Raw genomic sequence first — 24,391 nt, 5'->3', positions numbered from 1 at the left:
AACATCCTGGATTGAGCGTGTGAATATTCATGACTACGAAATGACTACCAATGTATTCCTTGGTATTTATACTGGTCAGGAAGATCACTGTTTCGGTATTTTCCGTTGAGATTACTATTGTGGCAATTTTTGTACCACCAAGCACCACCTAGAATATGTAGAAAATGAAAAATATTTTCACATGGCCGCAAGTTATTCATATCATGAAGCAGTTATCTGATATAGAACTGAAGAAAGCTACTTCTACTTTATTGAAACAATTCAGTTTCTAAGCAGCCTGTAATATGAAGTCATTCAGAATAAAAATAATGACTGCTCACGGAATTATTTTGAGCGATCTACACACATGGGAATGTGTTTCGCCGAACCAAGTTCTTGGTTCGTCACTCCCTGCACACAGTGGAGAGCCAGTGGGTTAGCAATTCACATGCTCCATTCCAGCAGTTGGGATGACTTATAAGATTGCAGCTGCAATTGCTGAATTAAATGAGTTTGGAGGTTTTACATGTAAGACGAAGAAAAGATCGCAATAGATCAAGCAGTGGGTTCGTGAGAGAGAGAGAGAGAAGTGGTCTCTCCTCAATCTCTTATATCACCTTGGTGAGGACAGTGCGAAAGATTTCACCAATTATTCAAGGATGAAATTAGGCGATGAAAGAAATGAGACGATGGTACCATAAGCGTGGTTTGTAAACATTTTCCTTCGCCGCGCCAGATTTCATTGACATCTTCACTCATCTAAATTCCCTACAGAAACTCTACCTTTACTGACTCGATTCTACTTTTGACGAAATTGGGTCTGCAGTGGGAATCGTGACGCGAGTCTACGGTAAGAGATTGTTCAACACTGTCTTGCTTATTCCTTCCCTTTTACTCGTCGTTTTTCACTTTCCATATACATGGAAACTCTCTTCATGCTTATATGTAGTCTATCAAAAACGAAGGATTCATAAATTGTGCACCACAATCCACTATTGTGTCGCAACGAAGACAACACTGAGGCTCTCTTACTCGATTTGGCGAGTTGGCTATCCTTGTTTATCTTTCACTGCCCGAACCAATGTGTATGCTGTTTTTGGCGAGTACTGACATTGGCTTGGGATGTGGAGGTTGAGAAAATCGGCCATCGGATGCCTGCTTCCACGTAGCCCCACTGGATACGGGAATGACAGAATCAGTTGTGGTTCTGTCATTCCCTAACTGAATGACATCCCAACGATGGTTTGATCCTAAGGTATGTATCCGTCTGAGGCTATCAGCCTCAGTGGAGCTTACTACTCCAACTGACCTCCCTGTAAATTTAGTTCAGGAGCGAGTCTACAGAGAATATGGATGTCGAGTTTACGACTCCAACTGACCTTTCTCTAAATGTAGTTCATGAGCGAGTTTACGGAGGAGATGGATGTCGAGTTTACGACTCCAACTGACCTTTCTCTAAATGTAGTTCATGAGCGAGTTTACGGAGGAGATGGATATCGAGTTTACGACTCCAACGGATCTCCCTGTAAATTTAGTTCAGGAGCGAGTCTACACAGAAGATGGATGTCGAGTTCACGACTCCAACTGAACTCCCTGTAAATTTAGTTTAGGAGCGAGTCTACAGAGGATATGGATGTCGAGTTTACGACTCCAACTGACCTTTCTCTAAAAGTAGTTCATGAGCGAGTTTACGGAGGAGATGGATATCGAGTTCACGACTCCAACGGATCTGCCTGTAAATTTAGTTCAGGAGCGAGTCTACAGAGGAGATGGATATAGAGTTTACGACTCCAACTGACCTTTCTCTAAATGTAGTTCATGAGCGAGTTTACGGAGGAGATGGATGTCGAGTTTACGACTCCAACGGATCTCCCTGTAAATTTAGTTCAGGAGCGAGTCTACACAGAAGATGGATGTCGAGTTCACGACTCCAACTGAACTCCCTGTAAATTTAGTTTAGGAGCGAGTCTACAGAGGATATGGATGTCGAGTTTACGACTCCAACTGACCTTTCTCTAAAAGTAGTTCATGAGCGAGTTTACGGAGGAGATGGATATCGAGTTCACGACTCCAACGGATCTGCCTGTAAATTTAGTTCAGGAGCGAGTCTACAGAGGAGATGGATATAGAGTTTACGACTCCAACTGACCTTTCTCTAAATGTAGTTCATGAGCGAGTTTACGGAGGAGATGGATGTCGAGTTTACGACTCCAACGGATCTCCCTGTAAATTTAGTTCAGGAGCGAGTCTACACAGAAGATGGATGTCGAGTTCACGACTCCAACTGAACTCCCTGTAAATTTAGTTTAGGAGCGAGTCTACAGAGGATATGGATGTCGAGTTTACGACTCCAACTGACCTTTCTCTAAATGTAGTTCATGAGCGAGTTTACGGAGGAGATGGATGTCGAGTTTACGACTCCAACGGATCTCCCTGTAAATTTAGTTCAGGAGCGAGTCTACACAGAAGATGGATGTCGAGTTCACGACTCCAACTGAACTCCCTGTAAATTAAGTTTAGGAGCGAGTCTACAGAGGATATGGATGTCGAGTTTACGACTCCAACTGACCTTTCTCTAAAAGTAGTTCATGAGCGAGTTTACGGAGGAGATGGATATCGAGTTCACGACTCCAACGGATCTGCCTGTAAATTTAGTTCAGGAGCGAGTCTACAGAGGAGATGGATATAGAGTTTACGACTCCAACTGACCTTTCTCCAAATGTAGTTCATGAGCGAGTTTACGGAGGAGATGGATGTCGAGTTTACGACTCCAACGGATCTCCCTGTAAATTTAGTTCAGGAGCGAGTCTACACAGAAGATGGATGTCGAGTTCACGACTCCAACTGAACTCCCTGTAAATTTAGTTTAGGAGCGAGTCTACAGAGGATATGGATGTCGAGTTTACGACTCCAACTGACCTTTCTCTAAAAGTAGTTCATGAGCGAGTTTACGGAGGAGATGGATATCGAGTTCACGACTCCAACGGATCTGCCTGTAAATTTAGTTCAGGAGCGAGTCTACAGAGGAGATGGATATAGAGTTTACGACTCCAACTGACCTTTCTCTAAATGTAGTTCATGAGCGAGTTTACGGAGGAGATGGATGTCGAGTTTACGACTCCAACGGATCTCCCTGTAAATTTAGTTCAGGAGCGAGTCTACACAGAAGATGGATGTCGAGTTCACGACTCCAACTGAACTCCCTGTAAATTTAGTTTAGGAGCGAGTCTACAGAGGATATGGATGTCGAGTTTACGACTCCAACTGACCTTTCTCTAAATGTAGTTCATGAGCGAGTTTACGGAGGAGATGGATGTCGAGTTTACGACTCCAACGGATCTCCCTGTAAATTTAGTTCAGGAGCGAGTCTACACAGAAGATGGATGTCGAGTTCACGACTCCAACTGAACTCCCTGTAAATTTAGTTTAGGAGCGAGTCTACAGAGGATATGGATGTCGAGTTTACGACTCCAACTGACCTTTCTCTAAATGTAGTTCATGAGCGAGTTTACGGAGGAGGTGGATGTCGAGTTTACGACTCCAACGGATCTCCCTGTAAATTTAGTTCAGGAGCGAGTCTACACAGAAGATGGATGTCGAGTTCACGACTCCAACTGAACTCCCTGTAAATTTAGTTCAGGAGCGAGTCTACAGAGGATATGGATGTCGAGTTTACGACTCCAACTGACCTTTCTCTAAAAGTAGTTCATGAGCGAGTTTACGGAGGAGATGGATGTCGAGTTCACGACTCCAACGGATCTGCCTGTAAATTTAGTTCAGGAGCGAGTCTACAGAGGAGATGGATATAGAGTTTACGACTCCAACTGACCTTTCTCTAAATGTAGTTCATGAGCGAGTTTACGGAGGAGATGGATGTCGAGTTTACGACTCCAACGGATCTCCCTGTAAATTTAGTTCAGAAGCGAGTCTACAGAGGAGGTGGATGTCAAGTTCATAACTCCAACTAACCCCCCTGTAAATTTAGTTTAGGAGCGAGTCAACAGAGGACATGGATGTCGAGTTTACGACTCCAACTGACCTCCCTGTGAATGTAGTTCAAGAGCGAGTTTACAGAGGAGGTAACCTACTATACTCCTACTGAGTACTGATCACAGAATACAGTGTATATATAGTAGCTGTAAAACTATTCTTACATAATATATGATTAATGATATATCATTTAATTATATTATTATTTCATATATTATATTATTTAATAAACTTTTTTATTTTTACTTCACATTTGATAATATTATTATTATTATCACTTACCTACAATCTTGTTGAAGGTTTCCAAGGAAAACCAGATCACCAGGAATTGAGTGCAAGCGAGCCAGTAGGAATTGACCCAGGTAAAAATATAATATACCTCATTTTGTACCATATTGTGTGATCTATAATATTTTCAATATCTATATTCCCTCATTGGTTGCACCGTTTATATATTCAACCAGAAGAATGAAGATGTTTATTCAGAATTTAATACAGTTAATGTATTATTTTTTTTGTATTATACATTATTTAATATTTCAATGGAATTTCTTCAGATTATTCCTCAACAAATGAAGAACTTATATACTCAGGACCATCAACTTCAAGTTTTCAGGAGTTACAAGATGAAATTACTAGACCATCTTCCCCTTTATGCAAACCTGTTGCTCTTCCAAAAGGTGGGAAAATTAATATTTTTATATAACAGAACAATTTTTATCTCTCTCAAAAAATACTACTTCAATGAGAATTTGAAAAAATTTCAACTAATCATTGTAATGAATATCTCATTTAGAAATACATTTCAAAATTAATATATTTTAGGCAGTACAAACATTACCTACATTCAGGTAGGTACATTCTAACATTCAATACATTCCAGATATGTTATAAAAAACTAATGTTCATGTTTAGAGTAACTAAGGGCTTAGAAAGAGTATTCTGAGGCCCTTATTTCAACTTTTATTACTTGGACAATTGCACTGCAGTCTCCACTGAACTTTATCTCTAATGGACAATTAGTTAAGAATTGGATATTTTATATGAAGCTCTGAGTATAATTATATTTCCACTTATTTGAGTTATGATGTGGTTGTTATAATAAAGTTAATCAAGACGATATATCAAATTATGCTCTCATGAAGAGTTTTATACAATATGTAGCAAGCAACTAGGTATTTCGTCGTTTGTACAGGAACACTATAGGTTGATAAAGGAAATGTTAGGATAGACTTATATAGAATTTGTTAATATTATAATCAATTTAAAACTAGTCTTGTAATTTACATTAGGTTTACGGACGTATTTATATATTGATGATGTCTTTATAAGTTATCTATTGACATATATGTATATATTACTGATATCTTCATTTGCATTATTTTTTAAATTGTATGTATATTAGGATTATTCCCATTCAATAAATATTCATTCAATAATTTTTTTATATTATTTACAAGTGCAAACATTAGAAGCTCGTGAGACCAATATAGTGAGCGAGATACTGACAGCTATAAAGGCTGCACCATTTGAAAATTTTCTTCAATTATAAATTTAATCGAAATTTTATGTCAGGTGGTTTTTGTTTAACAAATTTGAAAATAACCCTACTTAATTGCTATTTGAAACCTGTTATACTTAGAAATTTTCAAAAATGTTAGTAAAAGCTGTTTTTTTAAATACAAACAATTCATAAGTAAAATTTCAATTACATCTATTATGAGAGGGAACTTTCATATGATGTTGACTTTATGTGCATACATTTAAAATTTTACTATTCAAATTGGAGCGAACTTTTAAAAAGCCCGCCCTCAAATACTCGGGATAACAGTTTTCTTTATGTAGTTCGGGTAACATCCGCTACGGACCTGTGGAGCATTAGTATTTTGTATCTACAAGTATACAGTTGCCTATCTAAACTTGTTTCTGTAGTCTGTGGGTAACCTACTGTACTCCTACCGAGTACTGATAAAAATCAAAATACAACAATTCTTCTCCTCCACACACAGACAAACATGGTGCGCTCTGCCGGCGAACCCAACAAATGCTTTCCAACCCATGAGAAATTGTGGCGATTTTGGATCGTTAAACTCTGCACACAGGGGAACAATTGATGAACATGGTTTGTGCGAATCAAGTTTGGCGAACCAGGTTTCCATTGTGTAGGCCGCTTTATATAGAACCATAATATATTCACGACCATGTTTTTTACGAAATGTGGTAAGATATAAAAATGATTTTTCAATGCCAAACGCTAAGCAAACTTTTTTTATTGTCATTAAGTTTTACTTTTCTTCAGCTTAGTTTACATATTCAATCCAATTGAATCACATCGTTGAGGTGAAAGGACCAGCGATTTCTCCTGATAATTTGGCAGGTTGAAAGAAATCGTTTCAGAAAAATATTGATCAATTAATATTTTTGTTCTTGTGAAAAATATTATGGATAGTTTACAAAACATATATCAATTTTTGGGAAAGAAAAGTGTTGGCTTTCTACTCCTCCATCTTTATGCGAATATAGTTTAACAAGGTTCAAAAAAATTTTTGTTTGAAGGTGATTGACAATGTTTCGTGATGAATTTCACTAGTTCGGACTTCCATTGTCTACTGTATAAAATGATTTGAAATCCCTGAAACAAGTAAAAAAGAATAATTAAAAAGAATAGTTGAAAATAACAATTATATTAAGCAACAATAAACCTGAAATGAAATGATAGTGAAATAACCTACAAGTAAAAATATAATAATTGAATAAATAAAAATTAAAGGAATGAAAAAAGAAAATAATAAAAAAATTAAAAAGTGTAGAGATTCCAAGTCACGTTAGTTCACGACGTTTCGATTGTTGGTATCTACAATCGTCTTCGGGTGATGACTGGACTGATTCCTCCGAGAGATGACTATTTTATAGGTCGTTGAAATACTTTCACTTTCTCTACTTTCCATTTTCCGCTTCACTGATTCCGTGAGAGATGACCGTTTTGGCGGGAGTTGGTCATTTTTTGTTTGATGATGGGTTTCCATATGTTTCGTATATCTACGCTGGCCTGGCTGAATACGTTGTTGGACAACATGTATGCGGCTTCCTTAAATTTTCTCCTGAACCAATGTTCCTCTCTGTGCAAGATCTCAGCTTGGGACCACTCGATGTTGTGTTGATGGGTCCAAACATGGTCTGATATTCCTGATTTGCTGGTTTCTCCTCGCTGTGTGTGCTTCTTATGCTCGGCAATGCGAACATTCAATGGCCTCTTAGTTTCACCAATATAGGATTTTCCGCACTCACAGGGTATCCGGTAAATGCAATTCTTGGAATCGCAGTCCGCGTTTGGGGGCCTGGTTTTCGTTAGGCTGCTACGGATAGTGTTACCGGATCTAAAACAGGTTCTAATGTTGTACTTGGAACCAATTCTTCTTATCCTCTGCGATAATCCTCTGATGTAGGGAAGTGCAAGCACTGGTTGTGACGGCTTCTCTTCCTTGCGAGGCTCCTGCTGTCTTTTAGCCAAAGTCTTTTCTACCATCGCTTTGGAGTATCCATTCCGCTGAAGATCATTTTTGATGATGTCTAGTTCCCTCTCGAGACCTTCCGTTGTATTACAGCGCCCAAAAGCACGGTCTAATAGAGTCTTGATGATTCCTTTTTTTGTCGATTGTTGGTGGTTGGATTCGTGGTTCAGATACTGTCCCGTATGAGTGGGTTTTCGGTATACAGATGTTTCCCACTTAGTGTCGGTCCTCTCCACCAAAACGTCTAAGAATGGCAATTCATTGTGGATTTCCTTCTCCATTGTGAAAGTGATGGAAGGTCTCACGCTGTTGATGTGTTTCAGAAAGGCGTCTAGTTCAGTATTCCCATGGTTCCATATTATGAAGGTGTCGTCAACATATCTAAACCAGACTCGAGGTTTCTTGTGGGCTTCTTCAATGGCCAGAGTTTCAAATCACTCCATATATATGTTGGCTATGACTGGTGAAAGTGGCGATCCCATTGGCAGTCCCTCATCTTGTGTAAAGAATTCGTCCTTCAGTTGGAAATAACAGTTTCGTACACAGCATCCTAGTAATTCCATAATTACTTCTATAGGTAGATTCGTTCTCTCTTTCAGGTTCCCGTCTTCGGATAGCTTTCTCTGTATGATTTGGAGTGCTTCTTCGACCGGAACGTTGGTGTAAAGGCTTTCCACGTCGAAACTAATTAGTTGATCTTCCTGTGTAACCTCAATTGACCCTAGTAGTTCGACAAAATGCCTTGAATTCTTCACAAAAGACGATATTTTTCCTTGTAATGGTTGTATTAAGGGAAGTAAAAATCTAGACAAGTTTTGAGTAGCCGAATTTCTGGAGCTGATGATCGGTCTAAGCGGAACGTCCTTCTTGTGGATTTTGGGTAGACCCAAAGTTCAAAAAAATCTTTAGTATTTCTGCAGACAAGAAGATACGGCCAAAACTAAAATTTAATATTTTCACAGTTTCTCCTGTATATTTCCACAATTCAAAAAATCGAGATGACAGTTACCTCTTTAATATACTATTATATTGTGTAGCAATTCTATGAATGATATCTGATTCAATTCCATAACGAATATTTGGAATTCAAACTCAATAGAAACTAGTATTTTTGTATAATTCAGTATTCATATTAAAATACTTGTTCTAAAGTACTTTTTCTTTCATGTAATTCAATGTTTATATGAAAATAGTTGTTTGATGAGGTCTATCTCTCCAGTTTGCATGTTAGGAATCACACGTTGAAAGGTAAGATCTCGGTAGTCCTTAGCTCGCACAAGTTTCTCAACTTGTGACTATCAATTATTGCTTGATCTGTTTGCGGGCAGATGATGCTGTACGCAACTATCAATTATTGCTTGATCTATTCGCGGGCGGATGCCGCTATACATAACCTCCTTGATAGGTTGTTCAAAAGAAAATCAAAATAAAAAACCAATTTTAAGAATTATAAGTGTTAGCGAAATTTGTACACTATGACAAAATTATTGTGAAATACGTCAATGGGCGCATTAAATAATATATTATATATAGCTGTATGTATACAATAAGTAATAAATTAATTATTTATAAACAGTCACAGAGATTTTAAAAAAAATCAAGTTCTAGCTGAGGACAAAAGTGTAACAATTTTTTTGTAATATGAATTGTTTTGTCATTTTTCAAAACACATATATGTTTTGACAGTTTTTCACAGTCTCGGGTAAAATATTAAAAAAATTGCACCCATTCACTTCATACAAAAAGCTGGAAAAGATGGTAAAGTGTGGACAAGTTCAGGTACCGTCTTCTTGAAGTTGGCCGATAACAATATTACCAAGATTACCTCCATTGATGATTTGGCTGAAGTTTGAGTTCGTTTATGCTGTAATGAGAATTATTCTTTTTCTTTTTTTTTTTTCTCTTCAGTTTTCTGTAGGATTTGATTATATTCAATGCCAGTTTAGTAGTTTTCGTTGTTCATTTTCATATAATATCTAACTGAGTTCACTATTACAAAAGTTCATACATTTTGATAGATTAAAAAGTGGCACATGAGTGCAGTTGGGATGTGTTTGGATTCAAGTCCCTATTTCGAGTTGATAGTTTTTACTTTCACTTTTTTTTTGTTTCTTTTTTTTTCTGGTATAATATCTTATCGTACGGAATAAAAATGCTTGATAATTTATACATAGGTCGCCTTTTTTGCAATCGGTAAAATTACTTATAGATGAACATCAATTTGATATATTTTTTGTGTGTGAAACATGGTTGAATGAAACTATTAGAAATGATGTAATTAGTTTTGATGGGTATAACTTATACAGAAAAGATAGAGGTAGCTCAGGAGGAGGTTTGTGTATTTACGTAAATAATAGGATATATAGCGAAGAATTGAATCATCGTGGAAAGGTATCGGAATAACTCTGGGTAAATATAAAAATTAAAAGTAGAACTATTGCTCTTGGTGCAATATACAAGCCTCTAAAAATAAGTAATAATCTTTTCATAGCTGAATTGGAAGATATACTAAGTTTAATACATCCTACTGTAGATGAAATCATGTGCGGCGGAGATCTTAACATAGATTTTCTAAATACTGATGATCGTTCAAAATGTCATCTGTTTTAGAGTGCTTTGGTATTGGTCAAATCATAGAAACTCCTACAAGAATCACAGCTACCACTGCTACCTTACTCAATGGTATTATTACCTCATCTAACTGGGTTGTTGAAAGGGGAGTTATCCACGCAACAGGTATCATTGCTGATCATGATATAGCCGCATGTAAAGTCAGGTTGTTTGTTGAGAAGCAGGGTCCCAAAATGTTAACGTACAGGTCTTTTAAATATTTTAACGAAAATGGTTTTAGAATAGATTTATATAATACTCCATTTTTTAGAATATATGACCAGGAAGGGGTTGATGAAAAAATAACATTTTTAATCAACTGTCTGATTTGCCTGTTTGATAGATATCTGCCTCTAATAACATCGCGTGTTTCGAAGCCCAGAGCTCCTTGGTTAACTGGCGCTATCAAAGAAATGTTGATAATACGTGATAAAGCGCTGAACAGAACTAAATCTGTACATCACCTTCAGTTTTATAAGGACATGAGGAACTACACAAATTCTGCTGTTATAAGAGAGAAAAAAGCATTTTTTACATACCAGCTCAGTAATAAAAATTCTAAAAGTCTTTAGAATACTTTGAGGGCTCATAACGTTATACCTAACAAGTCAAGCACAGTACCAGATAATTTAAAAAGTCCGGCTGAAATAAATCAATTCTTTATCAATTCTTGTGTTACAAAAAAACCTTCTGAGCAATTACTTTTGTCATACAAACACAGAAAGATTGTAGAATCAGATTTTGAATTTCAAGAAGTGAATGACTTATTTGTTCATCAAACAATAAATGCTATTAACACAAATGCTGCTGGTGAAGATGGATTAAATTTAAAACTATTGAAATTATGCTGTCCACATATAATTCCTTACATCACACACATTGTAAATTTTTGTATAACTCATAATATTTTTCCTGAACTGTGGAAAAGAGCCGTTGTGAAAATATTACCTAAAAAGTCAAATCCACTTGAATTCAAAGACTTGCGTCCAATAAGTATCCTGCCAACTTTATCGAAAATACTCGAAAGGGCTATAGAAGTACAATTAAAGAAACATATTGATCAGTTTTCATTATTACCTATAACGCAATCTGGATTTCGGAAAAATTATAGTTGTACAACGGCACTCCTCCATATTATTGATGATATTGTACGAGCTACGGACAAAGGTGAGTGTACTGTTTTGGTCATGTTAGATTTCAGCAGAGCTTTTGATACTATCAACCATAATTTATTGCTTGAAATTCTACTTTATATAGGACTGTCGAATAATGCTAAGAATCTCATGGCATCATACCTTAGGGGTCGTAAACAAATGGTTTTAGTTGATGGGCTATCCTCCAATTATATGGATTTGAAATGTGGAGTACCCCAGGGTTCCATTTTGAGGCCATTGCTTTTTGCTATATATACTTCCTGCCTAGTGAAAACTCTTCAGATTTGTAATGTACACCTTTATGCGGATGATACTCAAATTTATTATAGTTTTCACCCCAGTATGATAGTAGAGTCATGTGACCTTATAAATGAGGAACTTAATAAGTTCATTGAAGTTGCAGAGGATCACTGTCTTAGTATTAATTGCAGTTTATGTAATGTTATTCTTTTTGGCAACAAAAACAAAAGATATGAGATTTCTGATAGTGTATATATTGTAATAAAAAATGAAGTACTTCAAAACGTAGGTGAAGCCAAAAGTTTAGGTATAATATTGGACTCCAATTCAAAATTTGAAAAATACATAAATCAGCTTATTCAACGTGCATACTTCACTCTTAAAACTATATATGGCAATAGATATTTCCTTCCTTTTCAAATTAAATCAAATTTGTGTGAGTCGTTAATACTGTCCGTATTTAATTATGCAGGTCCATTCTTGTCCAGCCAATATCAATCGAAAATACAAAAAGTACAGAACTCATGCTTACGATTATTATTTGGTATCCGCAGAAGAGAACATATTTCACACAAATTAAAAGATAATGGTTGGCCAAATATGAGTAATAGAAGGAGATTACATGCTGCTGTTCTTTTTCAAAAAATTATTTTCGATAAAACACCCTCATATTTGCACAGAAAAATCACCTATCGATCCGATACACATAATCTAAATATCCGATATAAAGGAACCCTTTCACCGCCAATATTCAAATTAGAAATATTCAGGCGTAGTTATACTTATCAAATATGTTCAATATACAATCAGGTCCCTACCATGTTCAAATTTTACAGTTTGCAAAGATTCAAGAAGGCCTACAAGAAACACTTGTTTTCAATGCAGTCCTGATATCGTACGATGGAAATTATATTAGAAATAGCTTTAATTATTTAATTTCCTTTTTTTTTCTTCTTTTTCAATTCAGTTATATTGTTAAGTTCAACACACCTAGCGATGTACTTAAGGTTAAGTGGAAGAACAGTTTATGAGCTGATTTTATATCATATTATAAACTGAACTTCTCCTTTTGCTTTGGGCCAAATTCATATCATATGTGTATTTTTTTTTGTTCTATGTATGTAAGCAATAAAGTCGTTTATTATTATTATTATTATTATAACTTTTGTGAAAGAGGGCAGTACGATGGCGTACTGGTAGTATCAACTATTTTCCTCTAGTGTTATAGTTATGTGAACGTTCAGCCATATTGCTAGATCTTTGTATGAAAACGTGCACACAGGCTTGTAGGATATAAGTCCCTGCCACTGTTGAAATGTTTAATTTGAAAAAAAATGTCTGTATGAATTTCTAGAGCCTAGTTTTGCCAATATTCGTATGGCATATTTCTGTAGAGTAAACACTCTATTTACAGAGGCAGTAGCAGTAGTGGTATACCGGTTTTTGTAATCAAATTGCTGCTTGTTTCGATTCCACCTTAGATTCTCAGCAAATTTCATTGATTTGCAAATTTAGAACGCCTCTGAAATATCCGTTGTGAATCCTGTGGAAGCACAAAGTTTTCGATAACACTGAATTAGCAACTGAGTTATCTCCAGTTTTGGGTCTTAACTGGAATAGAAATTTTGATACCTGGAATTGAATTCGAATAGGTGTAAATATATCAACATAGATTCAATAACCAAGAGAGTTATTTCATCCCTTGCTCAAAGACTATTTGATCGTATCGGATTTTCTTGTCCAGTATCATTATATTCCTAATTACCACTGCAGAAAACTTGGAATGATAAGATTGGATAGGATACTGAAGTGAGTGATGAAATTGAAACCAGTTTTTCGTCTTGGGTAGAAGATATTCCTGGTGCATCTCAAAATTGGTAATTTTAATAATAGTAGATAATCAAATTTATAGAGCTTAAACGTATCTTGGACAAACAATGAAAAAAGTGGCTTCATTTTTGAGGAAACGAGATATTGAAAGTGCATATAGAACAAGAAATACGTTGGTAAAGTTATAGCAGGGGAGCCCACGATGGATTTACTCGAGCGTCATTGAGACATATTAGGTTGCAAAGCTTAGATGATAAGAAGAAAAAAATGTTATATAATATATACCTTTTCATTGGTGGGGTAAGCGGCTATATATTTTTAAATATGTGAAAAAATAGTGTTACATGATATTGATAGCATCAATGTCCTACGTATTTTTAATAATGTTGGTATCTTAATCTGATCGTTCGCATGAGGTTGGTAAGGTCGTACGTAAGGGTTAAAAGTGAAAAGAAAAAAATTCAATCAAGCGCGTCAGATTTTCTAAGAGGGTGTTGAGTGCAACAAAAAAAAGCTCTCATTCAATAATCTGACGATTTCCATCTGATGCAAACTCGTGGCCATTATTATAATGTGCAAAAAAAATTCGCCATTTTGAAATACTCAAGCGCGTCAAATCAAGATATACAGGGTGTCCCTGGACTTCCTCTTTTCCTCTCGGGAATGTATAGATGGGGTCAAAATATCACCAGTACTTCATATAACTTTTTTTCCCAAAAGTCTTCGTAACCAAGTTACGGGCCCTCGAAGTTACAAAATGAAAAATGTTTTTCTTTGATAACTTTTCAAGTTAATATTCAAAATCATCCAAATTTTGGTAATTGACTAAACAAACGAATTCCGTCGATGAGCTTTCATGCAGGAGTCAGTTGTTTTGCTACAAAGTCAGGAACGGACTACCCCCGATAGTCCACACCCCAAAACTTTGAAATGACAGATATTTTTCAATATTTTTCAACAAAATAAGATTACTTGGACAATTTTATGAATAAAAGTACTCGTGTGGAAAGTCGATCGGAGCAACGAGTCTTGATAAAAATGTAGTTCTACTCGACGACATCAAACCCGCTCGTCCACCATTATTTGAAATGAATAATTATCAAAGGAGAAATAATAATGATAACGTTAATTCAACAAAATTTATAACAGGAATAATACAAAGTATGCTAAAATGAAGTCGTAAACAAAAAGTACAGTACCTATATGGAAGTTTAAGTCACAATTGTGATAGCAGATATTTTTTCAAAGGAAATATCAAGTTCTGTAGATTCGTGGTGTTTTTAAACTAACAAGCTACTCTACTATGAAATATCGAATTCATTCCATATTTTGTATGTACATAATACGTGTGGAATAATCACGTTTCGTGTTGATCAGTTATCTGAATCTCATGAAACTCAACATTCGAATGTTTCAAATTCTTCTTCACAGCTAAACTGTTGAGGAGTTTCACTGATAATTATAATTTTATGGGAGAAATTCTTTAACACGAATCTAAATTTAGCTGAAAAAACGCACATCGGAAAAAATATTTACTATACTAATAAAAAGCAAACGAATGAACTACAAAAACGGCTGCACATGATCAGGTGAAAAATATCCAGGGAATAATTATGTTCCATTTATTTCACAGATGTTGACAAAAAAACCTTTTAGAAAGTTTTGATAAAAAATGAGAAACTGGAATGCGATTTTGTTTTGTTGAGTGGTGCGTTGTCATATGACTATCATTGTATAGGATATTTTGACTATATTCTATAGGATATTTTGAATTTTTTTGATATGGCCGAACAGTTTACATCCAATGAATATGCAGATATGCATGTATTTTATAGACGAGCATTTTGTAATGCTGCAGAAGCTCGTCGTCTGTATTCCGAGCATTTTTCCAATCGAACGGTACCGTCAAGAGAAACATTCGAGCGTGTCGATCGCAGCTTGAGGGAGACAGGTATGTAATAATTGATAATTAATTCGAGCACGTTGTTTTATTTCGATATTATTGTAGGTACAGTTTTGCCAAAACGAGGTGGTGAGGGCGCTCCTAGGACTGTACGTACCGTTGTATTGGAGGAAAATATTTTGGAAGCCGTCGCTGATGATCCTTCAATGAGCATCAGAAATCTATCAGAACAGTTCCATACATCCAAGTCCACTATTCATAGAATAATTAGGGAACAACTGCTCCACCCATTTCACATCCAGAAGGTACATGCCATGACACCTCAAGATTTTCCAGCACGACTGGAATATGCCAATTGGTTCATGGATAGGCAAAGAGAGGATATGACTTTTATTAATCGAGTTTTATTCACTGATGAAGCAGGTTTCAGTAGAGATGGAGTTATCAACTCTCATAATCTCCATATATGGGCCGAAGAAAATCCCCATGGGATATTGCAAACCAAACACCAACGGAAATTCAACGTGAATGTTTGGGCTGGTATCATAGGAAACCATCTTATAGGACCATTCGTTCTACAGGACCGATTGAATGGAGAACGTTATTTGGAGTTCATTCAGAACGATTTGAATGGACTTTTGGAACATGTTCCATTGCAAACCCGAAGAGATATGTGGTTTATGCATGATGGCGCTCCTCCTCATTTTAGTTTGATTGTGCGTGACCATCTGAACCATATTTTCCACAATAGATGGATTGGTAGAGGTGGGCCATATTCATGGCCATCGCGGTCTCCGGATTTAAATCCATTGGATTTCTTTCTGTGGGGGCATCTAAAAAGCCTTATTTACGCTACACCTATTCACACAAGAGATGCATTGTTGAAAAGAATAACATTACATTGTGAAGCCATACGAAACGACCCTGGAATGCTATTTCAAGTACAGAGAGGGTGTCTTCGCAGACTAAGAAAATGTATAGAGAGAGAAGGTGGTCATATCGAGCAGTTTCTGTAGCGGATTTTTCATTTCTGTTTGCTCTTGAGGCTCTTGAGTTTCGTTAGTTAAACGTGTTTGCATTATAAAAATTCGTTATGAACATTTTACCTATCATTTCCATTTTCCTTAAAAACTAATATTTTCGAATAATGGTAGACATCTCAGGATAAATGTTGTTGAATTAACGTTATCATTATTATTTCTGCTTTGATAATGATTATTCATTTCAAATAATGGTGGACGAGCGGGTTTGATGTCGTCGAGTGAAACTACATTTTTATCAAGACTCGTTGCTCCGATCGACTTTCCACACGAGTACTTTTATTCATAAAATTGTCCAAGTAATCTTAATTTGTTGAAAAATATTGAAAAATATCTGTCATTTCAAAGTTTTGGGGTGTGGACCATCGTGGGTAGTCCGTTCCTGACTTTGTAGCAAAACAACTGACTCCTGCATGAAAGCTCATCGAAGGAATTCATTTGTTTAGTCAATTACCAAAATTTGGATGATTTTGAATATTCACTTGAAAAGTTATCAAAGAAAAACATTTTTCATTTTGTAACTTCGAGGGCCCGTAACTTGGTTACGAAGACTTTTAGGAAAAAAAAGTTATATGAAGTACTGGTGATATTTTGACCCCATCTATACATTCCCGAGAGGAAAAGAGGAAGTCCAGGGACACCCTGTATATGATTCATCTTTATGTTTTAGACGTGCTGTCTCATAATCTGACGATCATCTAGAGGGATTCGCTCAATCTGATCAAAACAATATTTTTTTAATTTTTTCAATTAATCGAACTTAATTAATTGAAAAGCTCAGGAAATAGCATGCAAATAAATAAGTGTGTGTTTTTTAAGTAGAAAACTTGTATTTATAAAAAAAAATTAAAAAAATGCTCAAAAAATTAAATTTTTTATAATTAATTGATTAACCAATGAAGAAAAGAGAAATGAAACTTTCTATGTTTTTTACCACTTTTATTTGTAACTGACGTTACTGCAGTTTCGTCCTATAAGGACATTTTCAAACATATATATTGTATAACTTTGAAAATGTCCTTATATATTGTACAAGTTTGAAAATGTCCTTATAGGACGAAACTGCAATAATGTTAGTTACAAATGAAAATGGTGAAAAACATATGAAAGTTTAATTTCTCTTTCCTTCGTTATGATTTCCTACCACGTAGTAACAGCTACATCCATCAATTAATTGATTAATTAATCATCATCTTCATCTTTACCACAAACGAGTTTCTGTGATCAGCTGTGATGGCGTTATGGCAACAGAATTCAGAGTGGGGACGGAGTGAGAGAGTAATAGATAGACAAAAAGTGAATTTAGAATAGAGGAATAGAAACTCAGAGAGAGAAATATGGGTATCACACAGCTGCACGCATTAAACTCTATCGATGAATTTTTGTTATTTCGGCTTGCGGAAATCGTCAGATCATATATTTTTCGTTATCCTTAAATTATTTCCTTCAAAATAAAAAAAATTGCTACGCTCGAAAATGTCGAAATTACGTTATTTTTGTACAACTTTGCTGCCCTCCCCTTTCTTTACGTCACTCTCAAATTGTCAGATTACTGGAATATACCCTTTTTAGCAGATAATCAACTCACCTTACCTTAATCTGACGCGCTCGAGAATTTCTGATGATCAATTTTTTTTACTAATCTGATCCTTCATCCCTTACAGGCGGCCTTATATATGTGGCTCATATTTGGTGGAGGTACTCAGTCGGGTAATCTGCCGCGCTTTAGTAAATCCCGGAATCCCCGCTTGGGCACCCCTATTATTAGTTAAAAATAATAAAGACACAACATCCAAAATCGAGAAATCAGTAGTAATTAAAGTGTGGAACGTGTCCTAAGGTATATATTGGTCATATTGGCAGAACATTTAGAAATAGAATCCAGGAACATCATACGAGCTATGTGAATAAGAAAACTAATTCAACATATTTAAATCATCTTCTAGAAGAAAATCATATCTTTAACGAAGAGTTCGAAATTTTGCACATAGAAAATGAAGGTTTCAAACTGAATCATTTGAAAGCCATGGAAATTAATAAACTGAAAAATTCAAACATTCTTATGAATGACCAATTGAATTTGAATATATATTAATATTATTGAACTTGTTTTCTTAAAAACCAAGAAAGAATTATTATTGATGTAGATGTGAGGTAATATGCTTCAGGTGATAATAATTGAACAGGTACCTTAGGTAGAGGTTTGGGTAATTTTTTGGAGTTCCTGTAGTGTGAATATTATTGTAAGAAACAACCTTGAGTATTCAAATCACTTGATAAAACTACTGTGTTGGCGAAACATGTTGTGATATATATTTTTTTTGTATTTAGAAAAAACCGCATCAGCCGTAGCTATTAGCGGCAAACATATAAAATATATCTGAAACATGCAGTTGTTTACATTACGGTTTAAATAAAAGGTTACATTCTTTAAAAAATTCAACAATATTGTTGGTATTGCTATTTTGGAAAATTTCACTTAGTTTGGAGGGAATTTTATTGTCAGTCTCTCAACTGTGAACAGTGGGCACTCTACCAGAACCTGCTTAACAGTCACAAGCACTTCATACGCGAAACATTTTGGTGGCGGTTCTTTCCTCAATAGATGTTCATGCGTAAGGCGAGTGTGGCCCAGTCGTAATCTGGTAATTATGACTTGATGAAAGCGGTTTGTTGCTTTGTTGTTCTAAGGATATAATGTAACCTTGATTTCCTTAAGTTTAGAAGGTTTTTGAGACCAGTGGTGATTCCACATTTCTACAATTTTGCAATGGAAATAAGATTTGCGATCCATCGACAATGTTTTCATACTGAGATTACATGCTGGATATTCTGCAGATTCTCAGGCAAGTTTATCGGCTATATAGTTTCTAGGAATCCCAGTATGTGAAGGAGAGTTACTGTCCTGTTATCTAGTTGATTCATCTCCTCTTTAATCATATTTACCAGTACGTGATGGGTATATATTTTCGACAAAAAAATAAGGGAGTTGAGATAAATAAACAAATAAACTTTGTGGAGATCAAATCGTGACGTGTAGTTTTTGAAATTACTATGGATCTTCATCAAGTAACTGCCAAATCAATCAGAAACAAGAAAAAGATTCAATGAAACATGTTCTTCCTTACGATTCAGTAGACAGTTGTCCTGAAAATCTTGCGAAAAAATTGGATTAAATGATTTAGGAAACACTTGTTACATGAATAGCATTTTATTAGTGTTGTTCATGAAGGAGAATTTCAAAAACGAGGTTTTAACCATGATCGAGAACGAAAATGTTTCCTACTCATTCACCAAACTGAAAGAGATGTTTATGCAGTTGCAGTTTTGTGAGAACGTATCATCCTTCACACCAACAGATTACCTGGTGTCGATACTCATTTCGTCAACAAGAGGATTCTTGGGATTCTTGTTGAATTCTCTTCATGAGCAGGAAAATATCACAATCAATACTCCTGACCGCTCTGGATTGAATGATTCCGCACAGTATATCTCGTCTTGTGTTTGTAGATCTTTTGCTGGAAAAAGTCTCACTAGTTTAGTTCATAGTACATGTTCGAGAGGTAGCAATAACGTATTTGATTTTCTGAAACTTCAACTAGCGTTTCCTAATATGTTTGATAACCAGTACGTGCAAAGCTTATCGTTAAATCATCTGAAAATATAACTTTTAACGGGTGATGATCAACTGTATCGCCAATCATGCGCCAAACTAACTAACTATTGTAAAAAAACAAGTATAGCTGAGGCACCAGTCAATCTATTAATAACACTGATGATCTTCAAACATGACTCAACCTCTGACGGAACTCTTATGAAGGTTCGAAATAGATGAACACTTCAATCTAGAAGACCACTATTATAATCTTCATGCAGTCATTGTTCACTGTGTTTCTGGCGTTGAATCTGGTCATAATGTTGATATATCGTATTTAATAATGATTGTCAAAATCAACCAGAACGTTTTAGTTGATCCTAGTCTCATTTTGAAGCGATTCCAACTAAGTACATATTGGACGATTTTAATCAATGGGTAGGTATTTTTCGAAGACGAACAATATTCCTCACAAATGTGGAGTTCCACCTTCAAGCATATCCTGAAGCAGCTCATATATTTCTAGACACCAGAGGTTCTCAAACTTATTTTGTCTACCGCCCACTTCGAGAATTAATTCTTTTCTAGCGCCCTGCAATTTTTTTTACTTTACTACATCTTAAGAATCACAATCGCAGTCATTATTTTGATAATTAAATTATGTATGTCATGTGAAAATAAGAATTTCTGATGAGGGTAATGTAAAACACCATTTTGTAATATTAGAAAAACTTTCTATTCATGTTATCAAAACAAACATTTCAATTTGAATTTTCAAACTAATCTGATGTGAAGGATGAATTTAATGATGATATCAGGCTCGAATTTACTCAAAAACAACCGTAAATCACCGCGTTCGGTAATCTGCAACCGATTACTCTTTTTAGTTAGCCACGTTGCCACAGCACTAAATCCACGTTCACACAAATACGATGATGGGAATACTATCAAAAATCGTTGAACGATAGACCACAATCCAGGGTACAATTAGAGGATTGGCTTTTGTAGCCAAAATTCTTGGTATCCACTTTTGAATTTTATTTTTATTTCCTCGTTCGTTATCAGTTCTATGAGTTCTTCTTCCAGCTGGGGTGATCCTGCTGTGTTGACATTTGAAAAAGGATCCAACACTCAGTCCGGTATTTCCAATTTTTGAAATGTCCTGGAATCGTTTTGCGAAATCACTGGAGATTTTCCAAATACTGGCAGTAAACCAGCAAGTCGTCGTTGTTGAAGGATACTGGTGACAAATTAGGAAAATTGCAAAACTCACGTCTGCCGATATTATTCTTGTATAGGAGCAATTTGACTACAAAAGCAGCAATGACATTTTTTGTTTAAATCAAATTCAAGTCGTCACTTTGAAGTTAGAAATTGACATCATTAAATAATTTATACACATCTGTCAGGTACGCAATATCATTCTTTGAAGTGATGAGGTTGTCGTGCAATTCTTTGTCTTTGTTTTCCAAGAACTCTGTTACAGAGTCAAATATATTGTAAAATCGAGTCAGACACTTACCTTTTGATAACCAACGCACTTCTGTGTGGAATATCAATCTATTGAAATCTTAATCATCAGCAACACAAAGTTGATTAAATATAATCTGTCATTTAAAGAGCAGTTTCGGATTTTATTGACGATATATTGCAGTGATTGAGAGAGGCCCTCACTCAAATTTTTCGCAACCAAATGTTGGCTATAAATGACGCAATGTACAGCGAGCACATCTGGAATTTTATTTTTTTTAAGTACGCTATGAAACCTTTGTGTCGTCCTTTCATAGCCGGAGCGCCATCCGTAGCAGCTGATATAATATTCTTCAGTGGAATTTCTTTCTCATCACAAAATTTTTCCAGTTTATTATATATGGTTTTTCCTTTTGTATCCGTGTCTAAATTTCAGGCAAATAGTAGTTCTTGATATATTGTCTCATTTTCAATAAACACCACGTATGACAACAACAAATGCTTCATTGGTTGGTAAAGTGGACTCATCTAACTGAATTGAGAATTTAGAAGTCCTCAGATGATTGCACAATGACTCTTCAATGTTTTCAGCCATCTCTTCAATTCGTCTTTGCACGAATAACATCTGCCGCTGATTTATGGAGCACAGTTATTACTTCTTTTATTGCCGGTGAAATTAAGTCATCTCCAATAGTGTGAGGTTAACCAGTTTGAGCAATTAGCAACGAGATATGGTAGAAAGCTCGAAGTCCGTCGTCGTCTTGCTTAGAGGCGACACAGTTTTGACACAGTTGGCTGAGCTGAGTGTTTCTTTTCCAGTTTTTAAAAATAAGTCACACTTTTGTCTTCTTTATCTGAATGCATTTTATTCAAATTATCTTGTAGCCTTGAGGGTTTCATCGCTCCATTCGAAAATGTTTTTTGACAAAGAAGGCACACAGGCGAAGATGTATTTGTGGGATTTTCAATAAATCCATATTTTATATATTCTGCACTATACAGCCGTTTCTTTTTTTTGCTTCCGACATAATTTTGTCCTCAAAAATGCCGAAGTAAAGAATCGAGTATTGAAAACTTGCTAATGACACCACTCACAGTATTCACCACCGCACGTCGGGGTGAGTGGCGGGGGATCACTGTCTCTCTCATATGGGTGTTGGACAGTCCCCCGGTGCAGACCACACGGCACTCAACCAGTAAAGTTATCGGTCAACCACCCAATCCCGCGTCTGCGGGTAACAGGCGTTGGCCGGTTTCAAGCTAGATGTGTGGGAGAGGTGTCTCGCAAGAGCCCTCGGCGGTTACTCATCCAACGCTGGAAATGTAACTTTCCTAACATGAGTGCCCCTCGGGGTAACGTGAGGGTATGCGGTGCAGACCACACGGCGTACACCCAAAAGTTGTTGATGAACCGCCCTAACTCGCACCTACACGGGCAATGGGCGCGACACCTTCGACATATGATGTGTGGTAGAGGATGCTCGAAAGAGTCCTCGACGGTTACTTATCAAACGTTGGAAAGGGAACTTTCCTAACATGAGTTCTAGGGGGAAGGTGAGTGCCCGCTCGCGGCTGGAGGCTAGCGAGCCTCATCTCCAACTGGCGTTGGCCTCTTAGGGGCAGCGGCTCCACTAGCGGGTAAAGGGATACAGGGTTGCGGTAATCCATTCATGGGTGCATTGCAGCCCCATACCGAGGCACTGGACGGCTTATGCTGTTCCGTGATCCTCGCCTGCTTCTGTATGGATCCGAGCGTTCGTGGTGTCGGGGCTCGCGGTCCCTCCGGGCTCTAGTATCCGAGTCTAGTCTCGGAGGGCACCAAGGCAGACGCTTGAGGTGTCGAACCCCGGTTGGACAGAGCTACTAGTATCCGAGCTTAGGACCCCGACCGGCCACTTCTGGGACCATATTCCCAACTGATTTGGCATGGTTGGCGGGGGCAGGTGTGCGACGCGAGCACTCTCTGGCGAAAGAAGGGCTTAGTTAACTTGTACGAACGTTCGGTCGAACGCTGCCGATGGTCCTGTCTCTTGGTTAGCCACACTAAGAAGATGTAAGGAGGCAACTCCGGGTTAGGTGAGCGGGAGGAAGCCCTGCGAAATCCTGTTGGTGTGGGGTGAGGGGCGGTACCCGCAAGGATTTCCCGAAAATCCACCCCTCCACACTCGATCGCATTCCCAGGACCCCCGGTGCGGTCGTAACTATGACTCTCTTAATGCACTTCACCTAGCTAGTCGCTAACTAAATTCACTTGTTTTTGTAATATCGTCGAATGACATTACTGGCTGGATGGCGCCATTCCACTGAGAACAGTACGCAGTAAACTACAGTTTCTCATAGCGTGGTCCTTCACCTCAGTACATCTTGGATAATAATTTCTGAAACTCTAACATTTGGAGTACACGTTTTCAGAGTGTTCATTAAACGATCATAATCAACGTCGATTCATTTCCAACGTAAGCCAGCACGTGGACCCTTTCAAGGATGTTCCTGTAGTGATTGTACCTCTCCGTAAAAATATATAAAACGTTAGTTTGGCTCTTTTTCTCCTGACTGAATTTGAAAAATAACATCTGCTCTCACAATAGTAGCATTATTAATAAACAATAAATGAATATTTCACCATGCAAACTGTTCAGAACTTCTGGTTCGAAACGACAATTATGTACAATTGACTTATCTATGAGCTGATTGTCATTCAGGAAGATTATTCCATAATACATTTGCCGCCAGTATTACGTTGACAGCGTTTTCTTTATGAAGTAGAAATGAATGATTCCAGTGTTGTGATCGACTCGGAAAAATACCATTTTCCGGATGGATTTATTTTCGGTGTTGCCAGCAGCGCTTACCAAATAGAAGGAGGACACGATGTTGGAGGTATTTGCTTGACTCTTTCCAACGATTAGTAGAATATTAGTTCTGAAAAATATTGTATAAATTTACGAAAATAGAAACATTTCATTGAATGAATCACAAATTTGATATAGATGTATCCCTTTGTGCGGCGAGTTGGCTATCCTCGTTCATCTTTCACTGCCTGAACCACTGTGCATGCTGTTTTTTGC

General features: G+C 36.7%; 1 protein-coding gene across 3 annotated transcripts in view; it reads left to right on the top strand.

Annotated features, from left to right (window-relative positions):
- Positions 1-24,391, top strand: part of LOC111516055 (myrosinase 1-like) — a 122,006-nt gene that overhangs the window by 33,463 nt on the left and 64,152 nt on the right. The window contains exon 1 of one of the 3 annotated variants that reach the window (XM_074186682.1): positions 24,036-24,203. The exons of the other annotated variants lie outside the window; for them this stretch is intronic. Coding sequence (XP_074042783.1) covers positions 24,092-24,203 — 112 coding nt within the window. The 5' untranslated portion in view covers positions 24,036-24,091. Of the gene's footprint in view, positions 1-24,035; positions 24,204-24,391 lie in introns of those variants that run through there. 3 annotated transcript variants of the gene reach the window in all.

This window comes from Leptinotarsa decemlineata, unplaced genomic scaffold, assembly GCF_025532065.1.
Source record: "Leptinotarsa decemlineata unplaced genomic scaffold, Ldec_3_MD MMD2_P_RNA_scaffold_4, whole genome shotgun sequence".
NCBI lineage: Eukaryota > Metazoa > Arthropoda > Insecta > Coleoptera > Chrysomelidae > Leptinotarsa > Leptinotarsa decemlineata.
This window is presented reverse-complemented; position numbering and strand designations above follow the sequence as displayed.